The following is a 26,388-nucleotide window of genomic DNA, read 5'->3' as shown; positions in this document are numbered from 1 at the left end:
GTGCTCAGCCAATCGCGGCTGAGCGGCTGATGACGTGGCCGGCCGCCAGGAAACCGTCAGGAGTCTTTTCAGGATTTCCCGATGAGGAAAAAAAAGCATCAGTAATCCTGGACGGTCCCATAGACTTTTATGGGGGCATCCAGAAGGAATTCCAGACAAAAATAGGACAGGTTCTAGAATTTTCTGACCTATTTTCCGGAATGGATACCCTACAGGTAAAATCCTGCAGGGTGTCTATGCCCAATCTGGAAATATAATTTACTAGAGAAAAAAAAATCTGGATAAGTTTTCCTGACATGTGCCTCCCAGTTAACTCCATACTAGTGATACTATGAACTCCATAATAAGGCTATGTTCACACTACGTAAAACTACGGCCGTAGTTTTGAGGGGTAGAACATAGCCTTATTTTCAATGGGATCCCGTCCGGAGCGTACACACATCGTATACGCTCTGGCCGGGATCCCATGCGGCGCTGGAAAAAACTGACATGTCAGTTTTTTCCGGCCGCAGAAAGACCTGTTAGTTTACACAGTGAAGCAAGTGGCTCCGGCCGCTCGCTTCACTGTGCGCTATGGGAAGCTCTGAATGCGGGCGTGCGCTGATGTGCCTGCATCAGAGCTCCGCGGCCGGAAAGATCACCCGGCCGGTACTTAAGTCACGGAACAGCCGGGTGTTCACGTAGTGTGAACATAGCCTAAACCAGTATGCAGGGAGCTTCCCCAGGGGGAGGATGCAGGCAAAACTGCATCTCGGCAGGCATCTGGAGATCTGCAACAGAAAACTTACTATAAACCCTATAAAAAATGATAAGAGGAGGAAAAGAAACACATTTTTACTGTATACACATAAAAAAACATCTGTGCACTTTAAACTGTATTGGGGAGATTTATGAAACATGGTGTAAAGTGAAAGTGGCTCAGTTGCCCCTAGCAACCAATCAGATTCCACCTTTAATTTTCCAAAGAGTCTGTGAGAGATGAAAAGAAGAATCTGATTGGTTGCTAGGGGCAACTGAGCCAGTTCTACTTTACACCATGTTTCATAAATCTCCCCCTATATTGCCTAAATTTTTAATTTTAATGGTAATGTGACTACAGTTAATATTCCTTGTATCTCACATTCACAGGAGCCCGGGATGCTGAGATTTGGGGAACTGCTGCAACATCCACCCTGTAAAACTACTTTAACTTTCCCAGAGCATACACTGACTAATGAGTAACTACCCCAATAGATGGCAGTAGTGAGACAGTGTCCAACTTCTGATAAGAGCTCATTTGCATACTTCTTCCCCATGAAGCATTGTCCCCATACAAAGATGGAATGAGAAATGGCACCACCTCACAGCTATATTTTTTTCTGTCCCCCGATTAGTCAGATACTGAAACATGTTCTTTATTATATGTTTTTTTTTATGACTTTCTTAATATTTAATTTGTTGTACATTGCTATAGTCCAGCTGTTTTTAACAGCATTTAGTGACATGCTTTACGGCAAGCCTCATGGACACAGACAACAACAGACAGAGTCTGTCCCCTTGAGATGATTTTGAAACATTACTGAGCGTACTCTGTGACCTTTTCAAAAGGTTATTCCATAGGGAGCAGCTATTGGGGACATGGGAAAGATCGGCGGCTCGTTTGCGGTGCCTTTACAAGTGCCCAGGCCACATGAACAATTGTTATATCATTCATGCAGCCATGGAAACTGACAGCACACAAATGTATATATTTGTGCGACCAATTTCTTGACCACACAAGCAGTTCATACTTACCATAAGTGCTGCTGTGTGATCCAGCATCCCACTCTCCTTCTCTCCCCTCCTGCTGCCCCCGCTGGAGGTGGCAGCAGGAAAGCAGTATGAGAGAGCTGGAGAGATGGATATGGAAACTGACAGCACAGATAGCCGGGTATAGGGTATTTTCCTGTCCTCAGCTGATCGCTGTCACTTTTATAGGGGCTGATTATCGGCCACAAAAGTGTTTATAGCGACCCTCCTGGTCGATAATCGGCCCTTATAAAAGGCCCTTTATACTGATGCTATCTATCTACTAGTGTCTCACTGTAATTCTGTACAGATCACTTTACAGCAGCCTCCTCTTATCACCACAGATAGGACAGAAAGTGTCAACTAAAGGTCCCCATACACATACACTTAAAGGGGTTATCCAGCGCTACAAAAACATAGCCACTTTCCTCAAGAGACAGCCCCACTCTTGTCTCCAGTTCAGGTGTGGTTTGCAATTAAACTCCATTCACTTCAATGGAACTTAGTTACAAAACCCCACCCAATCTGGGGACAAGAGTGGTGCTGTCTCTGGAAGAAAGCGGACATGTTTTTAGAGCACTGGATAACCCCTTTAAGACTTTTGACGGCTGGTTGTGGTGGGTTTGGCCATCAGCATATCTTGTATGGGGCTCTCCCAAACGTCCACATACAGATGAGACAGGTGGAGTTAGGGGTCAATCGACGGTTTTCCATCGGTCAGTGGACGGTCTGGAGAGCCCCATACAAAGTATACTGATGGCCGAACCCTTTGTTTCAGGAGAGATAAGCCGCAGCGAGAAATCTCTGGCTCTGGCTTACCTCTCTGGAAAAATAACTGATGGTCCAATGTAGGTGTTCGGCCAGCTTTAGTTTTATACCTATTGTTGACAATAAACTGCAAGATTTCAGCCTTATTTTATTATATAACTAGTCAAATGGAAAATTAAAAAAAAGAAATCACCAAAAAGTTATGTTTAACAGAAACTTGATCTAAACAATAGGTAATTTTCTGATGACACATTCCCTTTATTTACTGACAGACTTGTGTTCAGCTTATTCACTCTTTATCATGGTTATCATAGTGAGGAAATGATTTCTGATGCGTCACATGACGACCACAATAAACCGAGTGACCCCTGACACCACCGACACTCCGCAGGGCAAAGATCTCTACAACCTCACCACAAACCTGCGGCTGTACAGGAGTTTGGTGAAAAGAATTTGTAAAAGGAAATGTCATGACTAGAGATGAGCGAACCGGGTTCGGGTTCGAGTCGATCCAAACCTGAACTTTCGGCATTTGATTAGTGGTGGCTGCTGAACTTGGATAAAGCCCTAAGGCTATGTGGAAAACATGGATATAGTTATTGGCTGTATCCATGTTTTCCAGACAACCTTAGAGCTTTATCCAAGTTCAGCAGCCCCAGCTAATCAAATGCCGAACGTTCGGGTTCTGATCGACTCGAACCCGAACCCGGTTCGCTCATCTCTAGTCATGACACATGATACCGCTCCCTTATCTACAGATAGACAGCTATCAAGACTTCACCCAAGGATCAATAATTCCAGAATATGATCTAAGGGAAATTATTTGTTGGTTTAAAGGGGAACTCCGGCGAATCTGCTGCGGTTAGTGGGGTGCGGGAACATAATAAAGTTACCCATCAATGTGCCCTGGCAGCACTGCGTCACAGGCTCACTGACCAACTTCGAGCTCCAGATTCTCCCAGGTACCAGTGTTGCCACGACAGGAAGCTCCCAGTCAGCCAGTCAGTGACAGCAGCGGTGTCCCGCTGAGGTCCTGCGGGGGTGGTACAGGAACGTAAAGCTTTTTTATTATGTTCCTGCACCCCCCCTTGCCTGCAGTGGTTTTTAACCCCTTCCCGTCAGTAATACATAGATATACGTTCCTGCTACACATACCAAGGGGTGGTGGTGGGTGTCTGTGTTTGTGTTTTTAAAGAATGATGGTGTATCGCTATCCAATACTACATAGCGGTGATTACAGTCGTGCACGATCCCGGCACTGGCGGCCGCTCTGCATGACGAAAACCACTATTGTAGCGTGATATGAACATTACCAAGTGTCAGTAATCGTGATAGCAGTGATCACTTACCTAATTTAGCCGCATTACATTAACGGCAGTGATACACTATATCAGCGATCAAACCACTCTCTTTGGTATAGCGGTGTGTTGAAGGTACCACTCCTATTACTGTTATACAGTGGTTCTTATCTATTCCTTAGCTGGGTGTACGGCATCTAAAGAGCCTGGAACCCAAGTTCCCCAGATACCCCTAACAGCTTGGAAAAGATAAAAACAACAATAAACGTATGACCCCTTAGTAACCTATAATGTTTTTTTTGGATATACAGTGATCACACAACTGCTGTCAACTACTGCTCCTCCGAATATATAGACATTAAGGCATTTAGCCTAATCAAGTCTATTACATACACTTCATAAACAGTAACGATTAGCGATAGGTTACATCATCTATATTTTTAACATTACACTATCGCACATTTTATTATTAAAAATATAATTAAAAGTTACGTTTTAATTTAGATCTTCATAGTTGTTGGCAAATTTATGTTTAGTACTAGTGTACATAGCATGAGGATCTGGGGCACTCTCTGTATTTACGACACATACCAAGTGCAGCAGGAACGTATATGCACGTTCCTGACTGAGGGGGCTGTAGATGTGTGCGGGACCGCTGCAGTGAGAGCGTTCCTACACACATCAGTGTCCGGGGAGCAGAGGATAATTAGAGGCAGCTGCGGGATCGCAGCTGCCTCTCAATATCCTCTTAAACGCGGCGATCAATAGCGATTGTGGTGTTTAAGGTACTTAGTGACAGGAGAAGGTCCTGTTGCGGGGGTCCCGATCGCATGTACTGATGGGCGGGGGTAACACGCTTACCTCCGTCCTGTCACTTCTGTGTGTAGAGTCTGCTCTCAGGCAGGCTCTATGCATACATCGCCGACAACACTGATCTATGCTATGCTATGATTGCATGATTTACAGTGAAAAAAATTGTAAAAAAAAAAAAAGTTTAGTAAAAAGTTTTTAAACGTATTAAAAAAAAACCTTATACCCCCCCATAAAAGTTTAAAATACCTCCTTGCCCATTATAAAAATATATATTTTTAAAAATACATAAATAAACATATTATATATTGTAGCGTGCGGAATTGTCCAATCTATTAAAATATTACATTATTGTTCCTGCACAGTGAACGTCGTAAACGAAAAAAGAAAAAAAAAACACCAGGGTGCTGATAATTTTTTTTTTCTGATATATAATTTTAAAAAATTATATATCAGAAATTTTTTTTATAAAACGCGATCAAAATTTTCCTGTTACACGAATATGATAATAAAAACTAGAGATCATGGCGCAAAGAATGACACCTCAACCAACTCTGTCGGTGGAAAAGCGGAAAAAGCGCTATGGCTCTTAGAAGGCGGGGAGGAACATTGCATTAATTTGGCCCGGACATCCTGGCATGTAAGTACTTTACAACAATCTACTTTTTACAAGCAGGCGTCTAGTTATTTGTTGTAGTCTTCTTTGGTTCAGTCATGTGTGACTGCAGACAGGATGAGCGGTTTCATACCATTCATTTTCTACCTCCTAAGGGTGGGTATTGAGCAGTACCTAAAAACAGTACAGTGCCACTTCTGCATTCAGGCTGTGTCTGGTATTACAGCTTAAGTAATTCTCTTGAATAGGCAGGAGCTGCAATAGCAGACACAGCACAAGGACTGGGGTTGTCCTGTTTCAGGGAAAAAGAAATAGAGTAGAAGGATCTTTCCATAAACCTACAGGACTGCGTCTACACATTGCAAAGGAGGAAGAATGTAAAGCCACGTTTCTGTCAAAATGTCTCCTACTTTTCAGACAAACTTCAATGCATGGCTCAATGTCAGGGTCATACAGTCAGGAGGTAATAGGGTCCCGTTTCATCCCATTGTCAAGGTCACAGACCACCACTCTGCTCTAAAAGCAGTGGTCTGGCTTCACCCTCAACGCCCTGTATGCAATAAGGAGATATCACCAGGTTAGATTTGTCTAACCTCCCGATAGTTCCCCTTTAAATTTAATAATGAGAGTGACTATCAGGTGATGGGTGTGATTATACAGTCGCGGGGGTGTATTCGGCATACTCATACCAGAATGTAAAATATTCATACCCCTCGCCCATCATCAGTTACTCCCATAAATAATTAGGTTCACCACCATCTGACAATTAACTGAATTGTCAGACAAACTATAAACCCAGATATCTTTTCAATGGGAGAACACAAAAAAACTGTAAAATGATGGGTGGTCGGGGCACCATTGGCTGTTTGGGGGGTGGGGGTGGTCACAGCTCCTCTTTAATAGAGAGTGGACACTTCAGCACTGAGAATAATGACTTGGTGGCCCTCTACTCTTATAATTGTGGAGAGTCTCAGTAATCAGTCCAAACTTAGAGCGAATGTTCCATCAGGTATATCACTTTACGCTATGAATATGAATTTATATGAATAGATCAGCACCGGCGCGGTCCTTTTCCTGGGCATAGACCCGGCCTGAAGAACTGGAGATGGGCCCGCCTGCCCCCAGTGTGACGAAACCCCCTCGAATGATTGTAATGGGGAGGGGGTTTCATCACACTAGGGGCCAGTGGGCCCCCCTCCAGGGCTTCAGGCAGGGCCGATGCCCAGGAATAGACCAACGCCATGCGCAGGAACCGGGCCACGGTTTTAAAAAAAAGGACCGCGCTGGTCTATTCATATAAAAAACTTAAAGTGATGTACCTGATGGAACATTCACTTTAAATAATGTAGAAAAAACTAATATGCAGTCTTATACCTGTAAAGTTTGCAGTTTTCCAGGTGCTTTATGTTCAAAGTAAAAACCAAATCTATCTGGAAATCAATCAGCAGGGAGAACATTTCTTTGCATATCTGCATTTTTAGCACGCCCGGGGTCTCCTGTATGGTTTGTTTGGTCAAAGTGAAATGAAACATCATCTATAAATGTCAATGGAACAATGCTCCCAGTCACCTATTTATTACACAGAATAGCAAATTATTAGATTCTGGGATCAATATCCTGTTAATGAGACATCTCCCATACGTGATCGTCCAACACTGAGCGGGAAAGTTACCTGCTCCACATCCAGCTTCATGATGGCTTTCTGGAGATAGCGGACCCCGCCATGGATCAGCTTGGTGCTTCTGCTGCTGGTCCCCGAAGAAAAGTCGTCTCTCTCCACCAGGGCAGTTTTAAGTCCTGTTATTCAGAAGAGTCCAAGATTATACAAAGCCATGTAATACAGACTTATTCCTAAAATATCTCTTCTCCCTATTCTAAATAATAGGATCCATGCCATGTCTCTAGGACAGTGTTCCCCAACAGGGGTCTCTCCAGTTGTTGCAAAACAGCACATTCTGTGGGGGCTTCCAGGGGGAAGCCCCCAAAAATGGTTCTTCAACATTTAGTGTGACACAGTGCTCTCTGCTGCCACCTCTGTCCATGTCAGGAACTGTCCAGAGTACCAAATCCCCATAGAAAACCTCTCCTGCTCTGGACAGTTCCTGACATGGACAGAGGTGGCAGCAGAGAGCGCTGTGTCAGTAGGAAAATAATACATTAGTTCCGGCAGGGCATACAACAGCTGATAAGTACTGGAGGGGTTGAGATTTTTAAACAACAGCCATTCACAATCTATATATGTTCCTGGCATCAGTTGATTTGAAAACAGGTTGTTTTTTTAACTCCAGAGTACCCTTTAACTAATGATGTCTATAAGGTGTCCCAGGTTCTCTATACTCTCTTGTACGTTCCATACCTCTAGTGACAGCGTCCAAAGCACATCCACAACCAGTGGCTCCTCCGCCGATGACCAGGACATCAAACTCCTTTGTGTTTTCCAGGGTGAGGAGTTGGGCCTCCCTAGATGGTAGGTCATTTTGACTGGTGGTTCTGATCAGCTCGGCAGCTTGAACATGGGTGAGATTGGCCTGAAAATGCATAAAACGTCCAATAAAATAACGGAATTCCACACGAGATCAATAACTGTATGCAATGTACAAATAACTAAGACTGGGGTTTATCCTGTCTATCGTCTTTGGGGAGAATCTTACCCAAAAATTCACGATTCCAGCAACATGAAAGTAATGCAGGTCCCCTTTAATACCACAACCAGAAATATGAAAATGCAATTTTATAAGATGGAAAAATGGGGGGGGGGGAAATGGAAGAAAAATTAAAAAATCTCTTCAGATTTATTAATATTTGCCCAAATTTAGGTGGAAATTCTTATTTATTTGTATTCTAATTTTTCCAATGATGTTAGACATGGGCAGCAAAGGGTTAACTAGTCCCGAGCAACACATGTTCACAGGGGATCTAGTCAGGATATAGTTTTTCTTTAAAGCACAATGACACTGACTCCTCCAGCCCTGACTCCTGACCCTAAGGCAAGTAGAGGGACTGGGCTGACCTCTAGTCACCTGCGCCCACTATCCCCTGCCCTCTGCCTGACAGATGACATGATGCGGACGTCCTACCTCTGCTTGAGCCTAAACTGACCCCTTACTGTCTGATCCATACAAGTCATGGGAAAAGCCGAGAGGAAATAAAAACAGAAAGATAGAATAGCTGAAGGACTGACGAGAGCCAGATGGAAAAAGCAATAGTAAAAAAAAAATGCATAAAAATATTGACACCAAGCAGTTTTAGCTCCAGCTCTACACTAAGGAGTCTATCTCTCTATTTCACCAACCTGACTTAGGAATAGTTTGGTAAGAATGACGTTCTCAACTCCGTGTTTTTTTTGTTGTTGTTGTTGTTTTTTTACATATTTAATTAGCTTAAAATAGAAAAAAAAAACAAGTATGTTTAAAGAAAATCTATAAGTTCAAGAAATTCTACAACATTAAGGGAGTCATAGGGATTAGGGCCAATTATCTCCGCCCCCCCCCCCCCCCCCAGCATCAACCTGCCTAAAAGTGTCTTCACATACAGAGTCTGACATAGTTGTATTTTTGTTGGATTCACAAAGAATCCGACAGAATGATTTTAAATATGGAATTGGAGGCATGAGGAGATACAGCAGTTATGAGTAACAACTATTGTGAGTATGACTGTTATCTATATACTGGTGTCACCTGTCAATGTACTCCTGTGTGTATTATCTATATACTGGTGTCACCTGTCACTGTGCTCCTGTCTGTGTTATCTATATACTGGTGTAACCTGTCACTGTACTCCTGTCTGTATTATCTATATACTGGTGTCACCTGTCACTGTACTCCAATCTGTGTTATCTATATACTGGTGTCATCTGTCACTGTGCTCCTGTCTGTGTCCTGTATATACTGGTGTCACCTGTCAGTGTCCTCCTGTCTGTGTCATCTATATACTGGTGTCAACTGTCAGTGTCCTCCTGTCTGTGTTATCTATATACTGGTGTCACCTGTCACTGTACTCCTGTCTGTGTTATCTATATACTGGTGTCACCTGTCACTGTACTCCTGTCTGTGTTATCTATATACTGGTGTCATCTGTCACTGTACTCCTATCTGTGTTATCTTTATACTGGTGTCATCTGTCACTGTCTTCCTGTCTGTTATCTATATACTGGTGTCACCTGTCACTGTACTCCTGTCTGTGTTATCTATATACTGGTGTCACCCATCACTGTACTACTGTCTGTGTTATCTATATACTGGTGTCATCTGTCACTTTACTCCTGTCTGTGTTATCTATATACTGATATCACTGTACTCCTGTCTGTGCTATCTATATACTGGTGTCACCTGTCACTGTCCTCCTGTTTGTGTTATCTATATACTTGTGTCATCTGTCACTATACTCCTGTGTGTGTTATCTATATGCTGGTGTCACCTGTCACTGTACTCCTTTCTGGTATCTATATACTGGTGTCTCCTCTCACCAGTCACTGTACTCCTGTCCCTAAATATAAAGAGGAGACTGACGGCAAATTAGCTGTACAGAACAGGAAATCTCAGTTTAGTTTTTAAGGGGTATTCCACTCAAACATAAACTTTGATATGTTGCTGTCCATGGTGAGACTAACAATTCATTCCATACTTGTTATTATCCATACTCCTTACCCCAGTTCTCAGCTGCTGCTTTCCACTGAAAACACAAAAATCTGTGTGTGAGCTTTTCTTTCCGCCTCCCCCCACCCTTCTGAGACACATGATGTAAAAAAGTCCCTGGTAGGCTTTATCTGCAACTTTGTAGCTTCTTTGTAATGCTGGAGGTGGGGGGAGGGGGGTATTCTCATGTCAAGTTGCTAATTAACTCACTGTGATTAACCATCCCAGCATTACAAAGAAGCTACAATGTTGCATAGCCAGGCACTTATTTACATGAGCTGTCTCAGAAGGGAGGGGGAGACAGAGACAAAGGCTTACACACAGCTCAGAACTGGGAGAAGGAGACTGAACAACTGAATAGATAATAACAAGTATGGAATGAATTGTTAGTCTCTCACCATGGGCAGCAACATATCAAAAGTTATTTTTAAGTGGAATACCCCTTTAAGCCTAGTGTAGTAAAATGAAAAATTTGAAAAAAAAAAAAAAACATAACCAAACCTTCTTAAACATATGTTTAACCTAAAAACTCAATGACTCAACATTTCATGCAATACGAGCTTTAGTCATTTTGCTACAAAATAAAAAAAAATGTACAAAAATTTCCCCAAAAATCCTTGCTAATCATTTATCATTATTTATTTATTTATTTATCTTATTTTTCCCCCTCCCCCTAAACTGGCACAATTACCTTTTAATGAATTCACCGCTTCCCAGTCAAAAGCCTTAAATCTACAAAAGTGAACTTATGAAAGCAAATGTTTGATAACCCCACATTAAAGATTTCCTAATCTCAGGGAAACATTTTATTCATTTCGCATGCAACCCTCATTTTAAATGATTAGATCAATTTTCCCCGTGCTCGGGCCCCATTAGAATTGCAAATTTTTTCCCAGCCTTCCTAGACATTTGCAACTTATGGTGTAACAGCAAACAAGATCTAATAATTAGTGTCTATTTCGGATAGAAGTGCATATTTAAAGACTACAGGCAATTAACAAGCAGGTTGTCCTGTAATCACCACCAGTATTAATTTGAGTGTAGCGCTGAATTTCATGCAAATTACTCTCTTAAACGCCAACTGCTTTCATTCTCGGAGGCGCGGTGAGATCCCGGCTAATGGAAGAGTTAATATATGTAGCTATTTTATTGAAATTTATTTATTAGCATTGAGGCGGTCCCTACTTTATTCAAGAACTCTGTTTTATTCATTGCGTTTTAATATGGAAATTATTTTCTCGTCGTAAAAATTAGTTCAGTCTAAACACCCGGGATAAAGGAGCGCCGTGTAAATCACGCTTAATCTAAAATATTAAATGCAATTAACATTACTCATGGTGTACCGTAGGCAAAAAGGCAAGGCGGTGCTGGGAAAGAAGCAGGAGGTAGCGACTACCGCGATTGGCGCGTACGGACGGTAAGGGTTGGCACGGGGACGTGAAGATTTATGCAAGGTGACTAAGGAAGTCCCCTATCAGTCACTTCATGTCCACATTCCCCTATCAGTGACTTCCTGTCCACATTCCCCTATCAGTCACTTCATGTCCACATTCCCCTATCAGTGACTTCATGTCCACATTCCCCTATCAGTGACTTCATGTCCACATTCCCCTATCAGTGACTTCATGTCCACATTCCTCTATCAGACACTTCATGTCCATGTTCTTCATTGTCAACCACATAGAATGTTGTTTTCTGTTGAGTTTTTCAAGTTTTTGTTTGTTTTTATTTAGTCCGTTGAGGCGGGACACCATTGCAGTTGCTGTTTGGTGGAGCAGTAAGATAGCAGGATGGAGCAGTAAGATAGCAGTGGTGTGGGAGCCAGGGAGGTAAGTATGCTTTATTATTTTTACACAAACCATGCTCAGGCATATCTTGCCTGGTGTAGCCCTTTAAATTAAAGGGGAATTGAAGTCCGTGTGTGAAAAAAAATGATGTATGTTGAGGGGATAGAGAGTGGGAAAAAAATTACATACTTATTTAGCCATGATCCACGCTGTTCATGTTCTGCATCATCATCTCTACTCAGGAGCAGGAGCTGTCACCTTAGCCTATCATTGGCTTAGAAGAGACATTGCTGCAGCCAGTGACCGGAAGAAGATGAAGACCAGTGGATCGGACACTGCTGAGCAGGTAGCTGAGGAGGAGCATTGGGGTACTGGAGCTAGGTAAGTATGAATTTTTGTTTCTGGAGTGAGATGGAAAGGGCAGCGAACAGAGAGAGAAAAGCTTAGCTGCACTTCTCCCTGCTCCATCTCATAATCAGTGGGGGTCTGAACACTAAGAGCCCAGCTGGTTAAAACATTTTTCATGTCTGTGTGTAATGTAAAAGATTTTTAAAGTGACAGGAAAACTTTAAGGAAAAAAATAAAAATCAATTTTGACTAAACTTTTATTCTTCCCAACCGAGTTTGTTACTCGAGTCAAGCAGGGGTAGTTCAGAAAAAAAAATTCTTTCAAATCAACTGGTTTTCAAAAGTGCAAGAGATTTGTAATTAACTTCTATTAGAAACTCTTGAGTCTTCCAGTACTTATCAGCTGCTTTATGTCCTGCAGGAAGTGGTGTATTCTTTTCAGTGTAGAGAGGTTTTCTATAGGGATTTCCTGACACGGACAGAGGTGGCAGCAGAGAGCACTGTGTCAGACTGGAAAGAATACACCACTTCTTGCAGGACATACAGTAGCTGATAAGTACTGGAAGACTTGAGCAGTAAATGACATGGCATTTTGTGGCACCAGTTGATTTGAAATAATAATTTTTTTTTTTTGCTGAACAACCCCATTAAGTGCTCAACTCGAGTAACAAAACCCATTAAAATCAATGGGAGACTCAAGCATTTAAAGGGAACCTGTCACCCCCCGTGCTGGGGTGACAGGCTCCCGGCCCCCCGCTGGAGCACCCTATACTCACCTAATCCCCCCGGGTCCCGCTTCTTGAGCCGGTCGGGAGATATCAGCGCCCGAAGCCCAGCGCGCGCTCCTCAGATGAGTCCAACGCTCATAGAGAATGACAGAGCGTTGGACTCATCTGAGGAGCACGTGCGCCGGGCTTCAGGCGCTGATACTGTATCTCAGTCACCCGACCGCCTCAAGAAGCGGGACCCGGCGGATTGAGCATAGTGATTGATCAAGCACCTCAATGCTTGATCGACAACCCCAATGCTCAATCGAGCACCATGTTTGATACAGCATGCTCCTACAACACTAAAGATGGCACCTGATCAGCTGCCGGGCACCAGCACTACACAGTGAAGGAGGACAGGAGGGGTAGAGAGCTCCATTCATTGTGTAGTGGTCGTGTTGTGTCACTGCAGCTCCTGTTTACTTTGTGATGTCACATGACCACAGTCACCGAGTAGCCCTCACCTATCTGCACTAAGGTAGAAGGACAAGGAAAGGAATTAAAGGGATAGAGGCCGAATCCGCAGAGTGTCTCTTTAACGTAATTGTGCCTGATTCAATCTCCTTCCCTGCAAATCACGGCAGATTAAATCACTTATACAGAGGGATTTTCATCGGCACGCTAAGATGTGACAACAAAACCGAGCACGCTTGAAAGGTTCCTTGAAGAATCTGCACAAGGACCCGATTTCATCCACATATGAAAACATAATTGCTAAGAATACATTCAGGAATAAGAAATAATTGAAGTGCTTCATTTTTTCTTATCCACATTTAAGCACCTTGTAAAACTCAACAAAAAGTCTTTTCACTGATGAACCAACATGGCAGATTAGCCAATTAGAACACCTAATTAAAAGAACTTAATCATCCGCAATAGTAAAACCACTTATCGCAGCATTAGTCGGAGTAAATCCCAGTATGACTTTCCCCGCACAACTTCTGTCATTTGATTAAAACAAACTACTTCATTATAGCCGGCTATTCTTGATATTCTAATCCAAGTGGCACTTCCTGTGATGAAATAAGTGTATTTCCCTTCCTCGCAATTATTTAGATCAATACAATTAATAAGAAAGGGAGAATACAATGCCGCATCAAAGAGCCGGCCCAATCAATAACGGACGATGACAAAGACGTGCTCAGCCGCTCAATGCCGCCTACATTCAAAGCCGACGCCGACGATTTCACTTTAATTAAAGGAACATCACGCGGGGCGGAAAAAGCTCTGGTCTCAGAATGGAGCGGCGCCCCCTTCTTGCCTAGATTGTTTGCCCGGCTTTGTCATATGGAAACCAAAGTTATGTGTACACGCAGGATTACAACTGTGTATTATAGCTGACTCCAAAAATGGCTGTTTAACCCCTTAGATGCCGTGGACAGCAGAGACCACAGCATTTAAGGGGTTAAAGAGCGGGTGGTGAATTGAATTTATTTTTTTTGGGTCATGTCTAGAGATGAGCGAACCGGGTTCGGGTTCGAGTCGATCCGATCCCGAATGTTCGGCATTTGATTAGCTGGGGCTGCTGAAGTTGGATAAAGCTCTAAGGTTGTCTGGAAAACCTGGATACAGGCAATGACTATATCCATGATTTCCACATAGCCTTAGGGCTTTATCCAACTTCAGCCGCCCCCGCTAATCAAATGCCGAAAGTTCGGGATCGGATCGACTCGAGCATGCTGGAGGTTCGCTCATCTCTAGTCATGTCACCTTCCCGAGAACATGGATAAAAAAAAGGGATACAAAAAAAGTACAAAATACCAATACAAAGTACAGAACACCTCGCAAACATTGAGCCCATCACTGCAGACCACCAGACTGAGTTTGGTAGACCATGGAGGGAGATTTATCAAACATGGTGTAAAGTGAAACTGGCTCAGTTGTCCCTAGCAACCAATCAGATTCCACCTTTTTATTCCTCACAGACTCTTTGGAAAATGAAAGGTGGAATCTGATTGGTTGCTAGGGGCAACTAAGCCAGTTTTACTTTACACCATGTTTGATAAATCTCCCCCCATATTCATATCTACTCTTAGTTTCCCTTTAAGAACAGACTGGTCTAGAAGAGTTAAATTTACATGTTATAGGAACAGGAATGCTTATGATACTTTGTTTCCTGTAATATGTAAAGACTGAAAGCAAAGTCCTGTGCTAGGAGATGACTGTACACTGAACACACAGCATGGTTAGTGTAGACCTAGACATCCCCTTTAAGTCACTCATTCCTGCTTTATATATTACCTTTTTCCTTTTGTCAGTCAAATGCGAGAGACCAAATACTGTTGCCGCAGCGCCGCCTCCGAGGACCAGCGTCCCTTGAATTACGTTCCGGAAAGCCATTTCCTTTTACTAAAAATAATTTAAAAAAAATACCAGATTAGATTGAGATATTGCAATGTTAAAGGGGTTGTCCTATAACATATTGGGGCCTTGCATTACATCGACCACTCAGTTTTATAAATGGCTTAAAGTGATACTGTCACCCCCCTTACTCTATGTGCAGTTCTCTGCACTATCCACAAAAGCTTAGATGTGCAATTCAATATATACCTGTATAAAACTTGTCTGGTTTTTTTTTCTAAAATCGCTTCATTTTATCAGTGGACTGTGCCACCTAGGCGGGGCTTCATGACAGTTGGGCACCCTACCCAGCTGAGAGATAGGACCCAACTGCCATGAAGCCCCGCCTAGTCGACACTCTTAACCGGCGAAATGTAGCAAGAGTAAGGCTGGGTTCACACTACGTTTTTGCAATCCATTTTTTTCATCCGATTTTTTTACAAATTCTGGAGGAAAAACAGATTTAAAAAAAAAACCAGATGCATGTGTGCATCTGTTTTAATCCGTTTTTCCATTGACTTCCATTATTTAAAAAAAACGGATCAAAATGGATCAGTTTTTTTAACGGACACAAAAATTAGGTTGACTACAATTTTGCATACGTAAAAAAAAAAAAAACTGATCCGTTTTGATAATGAAAGTCAATGGAAAAACGGAGCAAAAAGGATGCACACAAATGAATCTGTTTTTTTTTCATCCATTTTTGCAAAAAAACTATGAAAAAAGAACGGATTGCAAAAACGTAGTGTGAACCCAGCCTATGGCTAGGTTCACACAACGTCCTAAAAAAGAAAAAAGCGTCCACTTTTTGTGTTTAAAAAGACGTCCGTTATTGCATCATTTTTTTGTCTTGACTAAAATGCATTACAGTCTATGCAATAATGGACGTCTTTTCCACACATTGTATTGAATGCATCCACCTCAAAAGACGTCCGTCATTCAATACAATGTGAAAAAAACGTCCATTATTGCATAGGCTTCAATGCCTTTTAGTCAAGTCAATTAAAATGATGCAATAATGGACGCCTTTTTTATTTTTTGGACGTTGTGTGAACATAGCCTAAGGCTGCATTCACACAATCAGTGTTTTTCCTGGTCCGTGATTGTGCTCTGCTAGCTACCTCCATGATCCAAGCAAAGCCGTCCATGTTTACATCTGTTTTGCGTCTGTGTTTTTTCATGGACCTGTTTAAAGCATTTTAAATTACATTAATTACATCACATCCATGTTTTTCACAAATGAACACGAATGTCACATCTGTTTTTATCTGTGAAAAACACGGATCTCATTGATTTCTATGGGGAATACGTTCCGTTCTTACGTTCCGACATATGTCCTATTTTTAAACGGAACAGACTGGAGATCTGCGAAAACACTAAATATGTGAACAGCCCAATACCAAGCAATGGGCTATAAATTTGTCCGTCCACACGGACAACTTCACGGAACGTGTAAATGCAGGCCAAGGTGGGTTACAGTATAACTTAAAAAATTTCTTCATGGGACAATCTCTATAAAAAGTTATATAAAGAGGCAATACATTAGTACCTATATGAGTATTACGTTCTTGGTCACTTTATGTAGCGCTATAGAAGACAAAGATGCTATAGAGAATAATAATACGAGAAAATAATTATGCTGCAAGCTGCAATGAAGTAAAGGGAACGATCGCTCAATTAGAAGTCAGGCACTTCCATATATTTTAGGTATGAAGCTGTCTAATTCTATCCATCATCGCAGTATCTGATACACATGTAGCTTCCCACCAGCTATGTGCACAATGTAATGAACAAGGAACTTTTATATTTAGCAAGAGATTGAAGACAGTACAAGTCGCTCTTGAATACCTTATGTTACGTACGTTAAAGAGGTATTCCAGGCAAAATGAACTTGTCCCCATCCACAGGGAGGTGAACGGTGGTGCTTACTCGCTTCCTTCCGGCAGCTCCATAGGAATGAATAGAGCTGTTTTAAAGGGTACTTCCATTTTTGCAACCATTTTTGTGTTGCTTTAATGCATCTAAATAAAGTAATTTAAAAATATCCCATGATTCTGTGTATACAGCTCCGTTGCAGACCTATGCGTCTCTTTGGCAACATACTATAAACAAACCCTGTTTAAGGGACTAATGGAAGGAAGTATGACTGACTGGATGAGACTACACAGTACTTTTTTTGTATTCTGTTACTATAGAGACGCACTACAGCTCCTTAGCAGATCTATGTGTCTCCATGGTACCAGACTACAAACACAACCTTTGTAGTCTGATCCATCGTTCATAATCCCTTTTATTTTTTTATCTACTTCTTGCTACCATATCAAATGTACTTTAGCAGTAGTAGGAAAGTATATTAGCAATCTGGGAACAGAAAGAAGAAAGTATGACTGCAGGATCAGACTATACACGTTTTGTTGTTTGTAATTAGGGATGGTCCGAACCTGCCGAGGTTCAGGTTCGTACGAACCTGAACTCTGGGCAATGATTCCCGCTGTCTTCCACCTCCGTGGAGAGGGTGGATACAGCCGGAGGACTGCCTGGAAAACTGGGATACAGCCTATGGCTATGGCTGTATCCCAGTTTTCCAGGCGGTTCTCCGGCTGTATCCACCCTCTCCACGGAGGTGGAACACAGAGGGAATCATTGCCGAGAGTTCAGGTTCGTACGAACCCGAACCTCGGCAAGTTAGGACCAATACTATTTGTAATCTTCTACCAGGGGCATTGTAGCTCCAAGGCAGCATTATGTGTCTCCATGGTAACAGACTACAAACAAAACCTGTGTAGTCAGGTAATTTAGTCATAAGTAGAGAAGAGCGAACCAGGTCGAGGTTCGGGTTCATACGAACCTGAACCGTCAGTATTTTAATTCCACTCTCTTTCCTTTCCTTGGGGAAGGTAGAGACAGCCTGAGTCCCGCCTGGAAAATAGGAATACAGTTTAGGTCAAAGGCTGTATCCCTGTTTTCAGGGCTGGACTCAAATGCAGATGGTTCGCGTTTGTATGAACCCAAACCTCGGCCTGGTTCGCTCTAATCATGAGCCTTTCTTCATTTTATCTACTTCTTGCTACCATGTCAAATGTACATTGGCATTACACTAAACACAGATTGAAGGAAGGATGATTGCAGGATAGTACTGTCTTTGTAATCTGTTACCATGGAGACACATTACAACTCCTAGGTAGACCTATGTGTCTCCATGGTAACAGACTACAAACAAAACCTGTGTAGTCAGGCTCTGCATTTTTACAACCTTCCATCTGTATTTACAGATAATTTTCATTTAACATGGTAGCCAGAAGTAGGGGAGGAATATTACTGCACGATCAGACTATAGTATTTTTTAGTCTGTTACCATGGAGACATAGATTTATTCTATTTGTCTCCACTGTAACAAACTAAAAGCAAACCACGTAAGTCAAATCCTGTAGTCATCCTCACTTCTACCTGTCCCTAGTGCTAATGTAATAACGTAGCAAGAAGCAAGGGATAGATATAAGAGGCCATGAATGTAGGATCAGACTACAGAGGGTTTGTGTGTAGTCTGTTACCATGGAAACTCATATATCTGCCTAGGAGCTGTAGAAGCAGGACTATTTGTAAAAACAATTATTTGCAAAGTAGCTTTATTTTATATTTTAGATGCATCAAAGAGTTACAAAAAAAAGAAAGAAAAAAAAAGAAAAGTTAAGGAAAGCCTGGCTGCCTGGCACGGAGCGTATAAACAGTCAGCGGGCTACCCTAGAAGTCCACTGTGTTTTACTTTACTATTAATATTTCCCCTTTAAGGAAGCCGAGGCCTTTTACTGCCAAGGGCAACAGGTTCATCTACGCAAGGTTCTGCTCGGAGAACGAAACGCTTTTATTTATTATGCAGATTTATGAGCCACTTTCTCCAGCCAAATGACATGTTGGGCTCTAGCACAAACACCGAGGCCAACACTGCGCTATTAATGCAAGCGGTGGAGCTCACCACTGGAACATGGAACAACCTCACATCCCAACCTCATGTTCCACTTGCTACTGTACGAGGCAGGTTGATTTTTGAGAATAAAGACGTCATAGCGGTGAAAACTGTAAATCTAAAGAGCTATTCCAAGAGGCCTCCTGCTGCTATTAGTGTATAACTGCTTAGGGGGATGACTATATGTTTTATTGCTATATCTCACATGTCTTACATCGTCTCAAACACACGTAGCATGATCATCATGATGAGAATTCCGAAAAGACAGTGAAGACTGACACAGGCTGCAGAATGGTACAAGATGGAAGCAATAGACTGGGGGGGATACGGATTCTTCCTGCAAACCTGGGCTAGCACCAAGGGGAATTATGATGGCTGATAGTAGGGGAATTATTCAGTTTTCTTTCATTCTAGAATAAATAAATTAAAAAAAAAATATTTTATGTTTTAAAGGGAACCAATCAAGACAATGGTGCTGATATGGTTCCCAGCGGCAGTGTATAAATCTACCGTGCAGCTTGCAAAGCATACAAGCCATGGCTGCAGCAGTAGCTTTATAAAGGGGGATAAAGATGTTTTATTATGCCACACAAGGCCAGGAGAGCAGCGGCAACTAGTCACCTGGGCAGGGAGCTGTCCGTGACTAGTCACCACTCTCTGCCTGTGAGCGCGCAGTGCGGGGATAATTGACAGGCAGAGAGACCGGTTAGTGGTCTAAGTTTGCCAGGCCGGCAAGTTGTGACGCTGTGCACAGAATCAGCTCTTACCCCCCTAGGAGGGGCAGAACACCAAAATGATGGATGTTGTGCTCCTCTTTGGAAAGGATTCACTTACTCTTCCTGGCTCCTGTCTGTGTATTCATCTGCAGAGCAGCCTCTAGTGACCATCATGTGACCCTCACTAGAGGCTGCTCTGCACATAAATACACAGACAGGAGCCAGGAAGAGTAAAAAGGGCCCTATTCCACAGAGCGATAATCGGCCCGATTCGGACGATTATCGCTTGGTGGAATAGAGAAAACGACCAGCCAATGATCGTTTCATCGGCTGATCGTTTATTTAGGCCCAGACCTAAAATCATCAGTCACTCACCGCGCATCGCTTGGCGGAATAGCGGTGTGCATCGGCGATTTGAGAAACAGCACCATACATTACCTGGCAGGGCTTCTCCTCCTCTCCGTCTTCATCCCGATCCCGCGGCGCAGCATCAACTCCGGAGCGGCCTGACTGAGCTGTCAGACTGCTCAGCCAATCACTGGCCAGGACTGCCGTGGCCAGTGATTGGCTGAGTGATCTGACAGCTCAGTCAGGCTGCACCGAAGCTGATGCTTTGCCGCGGGACCCAGGGAGGAAGACAGAGTGCAGGAGAAGCCCTGCTAGGTAATGTATGGTGCAAGGGCTGCAAGGACATCGGTGACGATGTCCCGGGAGCCCTCGCGTAACGATCATCAGGCCGTGGAATAGGCCCAGTAAACAAACACTGATCTAGCAGACCGTCGCTCGTTTACATAGTTGATTGGCCTGTGGAATAGGGCCCTAAGTGAATCCATTCCAAAGAGGAGCACAACACCCATCATTTTGGTGTTCTGCTCCTCCTAGGGGGTTAAGAGGTGATTTTGTGCACCGCATCACAACATAACCCCTGCCTGGCTGGTAAACTGGGCCGTCTCAGCAGCAGCAATACAGACAGGGTCCCCTCCATAACAGAAGTTTTCTGCTTCTGACTGGGAAACCCTATTTAGTTTAGAGGAGCGGGGAATCTTTTCATAATAAAAAGGAATCCCTACACCTAACAGTGGTACCAAACACTTCTGATAACTGTAGGCACCAAACAAAACTTTGGGGGAAATGTAGTTCGCAAACCACAATAAATATATATATATATATATATATATATATATATATATATATATATTTATATTGCTATGGGCAACAAAGACACTCTTACTATTAGACAGTAATAAATCTTCCCACATGCTTTTAGAACAGAACGGCGTCCCTATAGTGTGTGTATTACTATCTGCTTTTAGAGCAGAGTGGTGGTCGTAACCTAGACAACGAACTGCCAACAGAGAGGTACATATCAGGAGAAGGAGGCAAATTTGCAAAATGATTGTACTTGCAAAAATTTGCATAACGGATCCTACAAAATGAACTATATTGATTGAGATAGGAAAACCCCTTTAAACCATATCTACCCTAAAAGATAGTGAGAATTTCTCCACACTTCTCTGAATATTTCCGTCTCAATAAACCGCATTTCAATGCCCGTCGGTGACTGTGGAAGGGCTTAGTGAGGCCCCGCTAAGGTGCTGGATGTAGAGATGGAAATCTGGCCTCAATTCCGAGCTCCCAGACAAGTGTGGCTTTGTACACTTGTCCGGTCACCTACGTGAGTCCTGCAAGCCCTAGAAGAGTCTGTGGTTGTGACAAGGCAAAAAAACCATGACAGCTGGTATCTGTCACAGAACAGCAGGGCAGTAGGCCAAGGAGGAAGTCATTGCATACCTATGCCTTGTGTACGGCCCTGTGGCAGCCGCAGCCGTCTCACCTATAAATGTTCTGCTTCCTCCAGGATGCCGGGAGCCTGATCCAGATCATTACGTCCCAGCATTGTGTGTGTGTGTGGTTTAGGGAGGCGGGCCTGGTAACTCTGACCCAAATGTGGTTTCTGGAAGCTCCCGCTCCTTACCTTGAGAACAAAGCGGCTGACATAATGAGCCTGGCGTGTCTCATATTGTGACTAACAGTCTGCCCGGACCCTGCGCCTATCACATTTTCTTTCCTACGTAATGCACTTTGGTCATAGAAAAAAAAAATCCAAACTGGGCAAAGAAAAGCAAAGGCTGTACAGAAGTCGGTCTGAGTCACGGATGGAGTACAGTGATACAGTGTGTTATGTGATGGTCTTTCCTTGGTGATTCTCAGACTGTCCCCATGGAATTGATAACGCACGATTACGCGTGACCAAGGCTGGACGCTCGTGAGTCAATCTCGCCTCATTTCATCCATCAATTTTCCCAATAGTAGTTTGTTTTTAACAAAATATCAGATATGAACAGTAGGCAACCTCAAGACTACCCCACCTATCCACCTAAAGATGACACATCAGTGCTGCACATGATGTCATACACACGACTTGTATCTGATTGGGCGTTTCACTTAACCATTTATATGGGATACAAAGTAATTGGTATAATTTATGGGAGTGACAACTCATTGTGTATTGATAAAACAGATCGTTGGGGTCATTGTGACCTTTAATTCTAATTCAGACTATCCACCCAATCAGACAGAATCGGAAAGGTATCGCCCTGTATAATAAAGACAATAGTCAGCCGAAGAGATGATTGTTGACTAATTATTGTCTTTCAGCAAGTTAAAATTACACTCTGTGTAATAGGAGGTGCGCAGTCGGCGGCCATTGAAACAGTATATAAAAAATAATAAAGTTATACTTACCTGTTCACGCTCCCTGGTGTCCTGCTGCCTTTCCCCCCTTCACTGCAGCGGCTGTGGAAGATTCTGAGGCTGTCTCTGAAGTGACAGGCCACCAGCCGTACCTCGCTCTGTATTGTGGGAAGAGCATGGTCAGCAGCAGATGAAACAGCCTATAGAAAATAATAAAGTAATACTTACCTGTCCACACTCCTTGGTGTCCTGCTGCCTTTTCCCCCTTCACTACAGCAGCTGTGGAAGCTTCTGAGGCCATCTCTGAAGTGACAGGCCGCAGGCTATGCAATGCTTTGTGTAATGGGAGGAGCACGGTCGGCAGCTGATGCAACAGTATATAGAAATAATAAAATAATACTTACCTGTCTGGGTTCCTCAGTGTCCTGCTGGGTTTTTCCCCGCTCACCGCATGTAAAAGTGTCTACAATCAACCAATGAGCAGGAAAGTACCAGCTCGTCAGCTAATTGGATCTTTTGACGGGTGATAAAATCTATCGGCCATACATCTCTCTGTTTAAACAAAGAAAACCTGACCTGTCTGACTAAGTAAATACATGTATTCCCAATGAAATAACAAATCTAAAGGATCTTTTCTTGTAGCTCTGTCTTGTACCATTCCTCTGTTATTCATACTTCAAATGCATACATAAACAGTCAACTAGGTGTTACCAATTGGGGGCGTGTCCCTCTGCACAGTCTGACACTTTCACCTCTAATTGGATAGCCTCAGACAGTGCAGGGACACACCCCCAACTGGTAACACCCAGTTGGCTATTTAGTCATGCATTTCCAGTAAGACCAGCAGAGGAATGGTACATCACAGAGCTATAAGAATAGATGATCCAGAACTGTTATATTGTGGGGAATTCAATAATTTACTAATATAGACAGAGCAGGGGCGTCCACAATTCCTCTTTAAGTTTCAAGTAACAGGCAGTAGGAAGTTGTCTAGTTATCACTTCCAAACCACCTATAAACATGCATATTTTGCACAGCAAACCTCAATGATTTGTCTAAGTAAAGAGGGGGTGACTGTCTGACACCTTGTCATCTTATTTTAGATGTGTTAGTCTACTTATTTTTCTCTAGAATAGTAGGAAGAGGTTTTATGACCTTTTGTACTAATAATTCATGTGAAGGGAAAGGTTATACAGCCAAGACATAGAAATTACTAAAAAATTCCAAAAGGTGCTTTTTAGGACTCATGTACATGACTGTATCACAGCTCTAGCCATTAGACCACTAAGTACTGAGCCATACGTCTACCTAGAAGTCTATAGAGCTCTAATGTACCTTTATATGCCTTCAATTTCATATGAATCTTTTCTAGGCATGCTTTGTGACCTGTGCAGAGATCACTATACAGCACAAGTGTCAATCTCCGGCCCTCAAGCTATGGCAAAACTACAATTCCCATCATGCCTGGACAGCTAAAGCTTTGGTTGTCCAGGCATGATAGGAATTGTAGTTTTTCCACAGCTGGAGAGCCATGAGTTTGGCATCCTTGTTATAAAGGAACGAGAAGGCTGGGTTCTGTATTTTAGCTATTGTAAATGGTGTCCTCCTGCCAGTGTTATCTATGTACTGGTGTCACCTGTCACTGTACTCCTGTCTGTGTTATCTATATACTGGTGTCACCTGTAACTGTAATCCTGTCTGTATTATCTATATACTGGTGTCACCTATCACTGTACTCCTGTCTGTGTTATCTATATACTGATGTCACTGTTCTCCTGTCTGTCTTATCTATACACTGGTGTCACCTGTCACTGTACTCCCGTTTGTGATGATAAAGAGGACACTGCTGAAAAGTAATCTCTACAGTAGTGTCAGCTCAAAGTGACTCTGTACCCACAATCTGACCCCCCCCCCCCCCCCAAAACCATTTGTACCTTCGGATAGCTGCTTTTAATCCAAGATCTATCCTGGGGTCCGTTCGGCAGGTGATGCAGTTATTGTCCTAAAAAACAACTTTTAAACTTGCAGGCCTGTGCCGAACGGCCGTTGCCTGGAGTATCTGTGCCCTAACCTTGCACCACCCTGTCCGTCCTCCCCACCCTCTTCATCATTAGGAATGCCACTGGCAGGATATTTTCTATTCCTCTGCAGTGAACATTGCACAGGTGCCTTAACGATCCAGCCCATGTGCAGTATTCACACAGCTGATGAATAGGAGTATACCTGCCTGAGGCATTCCTAATAATGAAGGGGGCGGGGAGGAGGGATAGAGAGATTGTGCCAGCCTAATGCACAGACACTCTAGGCCACGGCAATTTGACACAGGGCTGCAAGTTTAAAAGTTGTTTTTTAGGACAATAACTGCATCACTTGCTGAACGGACCCCAGGACAGATCTTGGATTAAAAGCAGCTATCCGAAGGTACAAGTGGTTTGGGGGGGTCAGATTGTGGGTACAGAGTCACTTTAATATTAGCCCTAGTGGCTAATAAAAAAAACTGCTAGATTTCATTAGTATATATTAACAGGTGTAGAATCATGAAAAATTCTTAAAAATATGCTTAACATTAACTGGGATAGGCTACTAATAACCCATTGGTGGTCAATGGTCATCTGACTCCCAGACCCCCCACAGCTAAGCAGCTCCTTTGTGTCCTGCCAGACATGGCTCTGTACACCCACTAGTGGTTGCACTTGGTACTGCCGCTCATTCCCATTCACTTCAATGTAATGGGCAGCATTACCTGGTAAGCCACAACCAAAAGTAGGGAACGTTGCCTGGTAAAAAGTAAAGCTGATTGGGGAGAGTGCTGAGAGCTGGACCCCCACCCCAACAAGTCTATTCTAAGGACAAGCTATTCAATGCAATTCCTGGAAAACCCCTTTAAATCCCAAAGAGTGGGAGTTCTCCTGTAAGTGTTAGAAGTCTTGATATGTTTTATAATGAGACATTCAATTTACACAGAAAACAAACTTCTAACATTTCCCAGAAATCCTTTCAACTTCCTCATACAGGACAAATTTTAGGTTTAAAAACCCAGACATAAGTGAAATGCAACAAATCCATATTTCACGTTAAATGTCACTTCCATTTCTGCTCGCACCATAGCGCAGATTCATGGGAAGTTTCAAGGAACAGAAAGAAGAAATGAAGAATTTAACATGAATCAGAGCAAAAGGCGGAAGAGGGGGGCGTCTCACCCGAAAAATCAGAAGAAACCATAGAGAGCCGGTGAAATCCCCTGGACGAGCGGAACGCATCTGTATGACACTTACTGTATAAAGGCCAGGAGATGAAACTAAGAACAGCATTTAAAGGGATTTTCCCTCCATCAGAACTTTACATCCAAAGAAACACAAATACAATAGGAAATTGTCTGTTTTCTAACATTAGTAGAAAAATCTGGGATCAGTATCAGCTGATCACTCAGCAACCCTGCAGTGGCACAGTCTGTGTTTATCAGGCTTTGTTTACCAGGCAGGGAGTTGCCTATTTTCCAATTTAACCCTATACACTCATCATGTATGTATCAATATGTGGGGGGAAAAATATAATATGCAAAAACACAAAAGTCCCAAACATCAGCCTATATGGAGACAAAAAGGGGACAGAATTTAAAAGGGTATTTAAAAATGTATTGACAACTGATCAGCTATAGAGCTGGGATAAAACAGAGCTGGAAGCAGACAGCGCCATACATTGTGTAGTGGCCATTCTAGTTCACTTCAATGGGAGCTGAGCTGCAATAATCCAGTTTTGCCACTACACAATGTATGGCGCTGTCTGCTCTCTGCTCTGTTTTACTATGTATGCTGGCACCACAGTTGATCAGTGGTGGGTGCCAGCTATCAGCACCCCATGGATCTCATACTGATGACA

The 26,388-nt window shown here is 42.8% G+C and overlaps 1 protein-coding gene across 3 annotated transcripts in view; it reads right to left on the bottom strand.

Moving 5' to 3' along the window:
• The window catches only part of GPD2 (glycerol-3-phosphate dehydrogenase 2), a 122,395-nt gene that overhangs the window by 83,525 nt on the left and 12,482 nt on the right, over positions 1-26,388 (bottom strand). The window contains exons 1-4 of one of the 3 annotated variants that reach the window (XM_069982723.1): positions 21,791-21,841; positions 15,037-15,144; positions 7,616-7,787; positions 6,932-7,056 (exon numbers count right to left, since the gene is read on the bottom strand). In XM_069982723.1, coding sequence (XP_069838824.1) covers positions 6,932-7,056; positions 7,616-7,787; positions 15,037-15,135 — 396 coding nt within the window. In that variant the 5' untranslated portion in view covers positions 15,136-15,144; positions 21,791-21,841. Of the gene's footprint in view, positions 1-6,931; positions 7,057-7,615; positions 7,788-15,036; positions 15,145-21,649; positions 21,769-21,790; positions 21,842-26,388 lie in introns of those variants that run through there. The other 2 variants (XM_069982725.1, XM_069982722.1) reach the window with 2 other exon arrangements.

The sequence above is a fragment of the Dendropsophus ebraccatus genome, chromosome 9 (assembly GCF_027789765.1).
Source record: "Dendropsophus ebraccatus isolate aDenEbr1 chromosome 9, aDenEbr1.pat, whole genome shotgun sequence".
Classification (NCBI taxonomy): Eukaryota; Metazoa; Chordata; class Amphibia; order Anura; family Hylidae; genus Dendropsophus; species Dendropsophus ebraccatus.
Note: the sequence above shows the minus strand (reverse complement) of the source record. Positions and strands in the feature narration are given on the sequence as shown.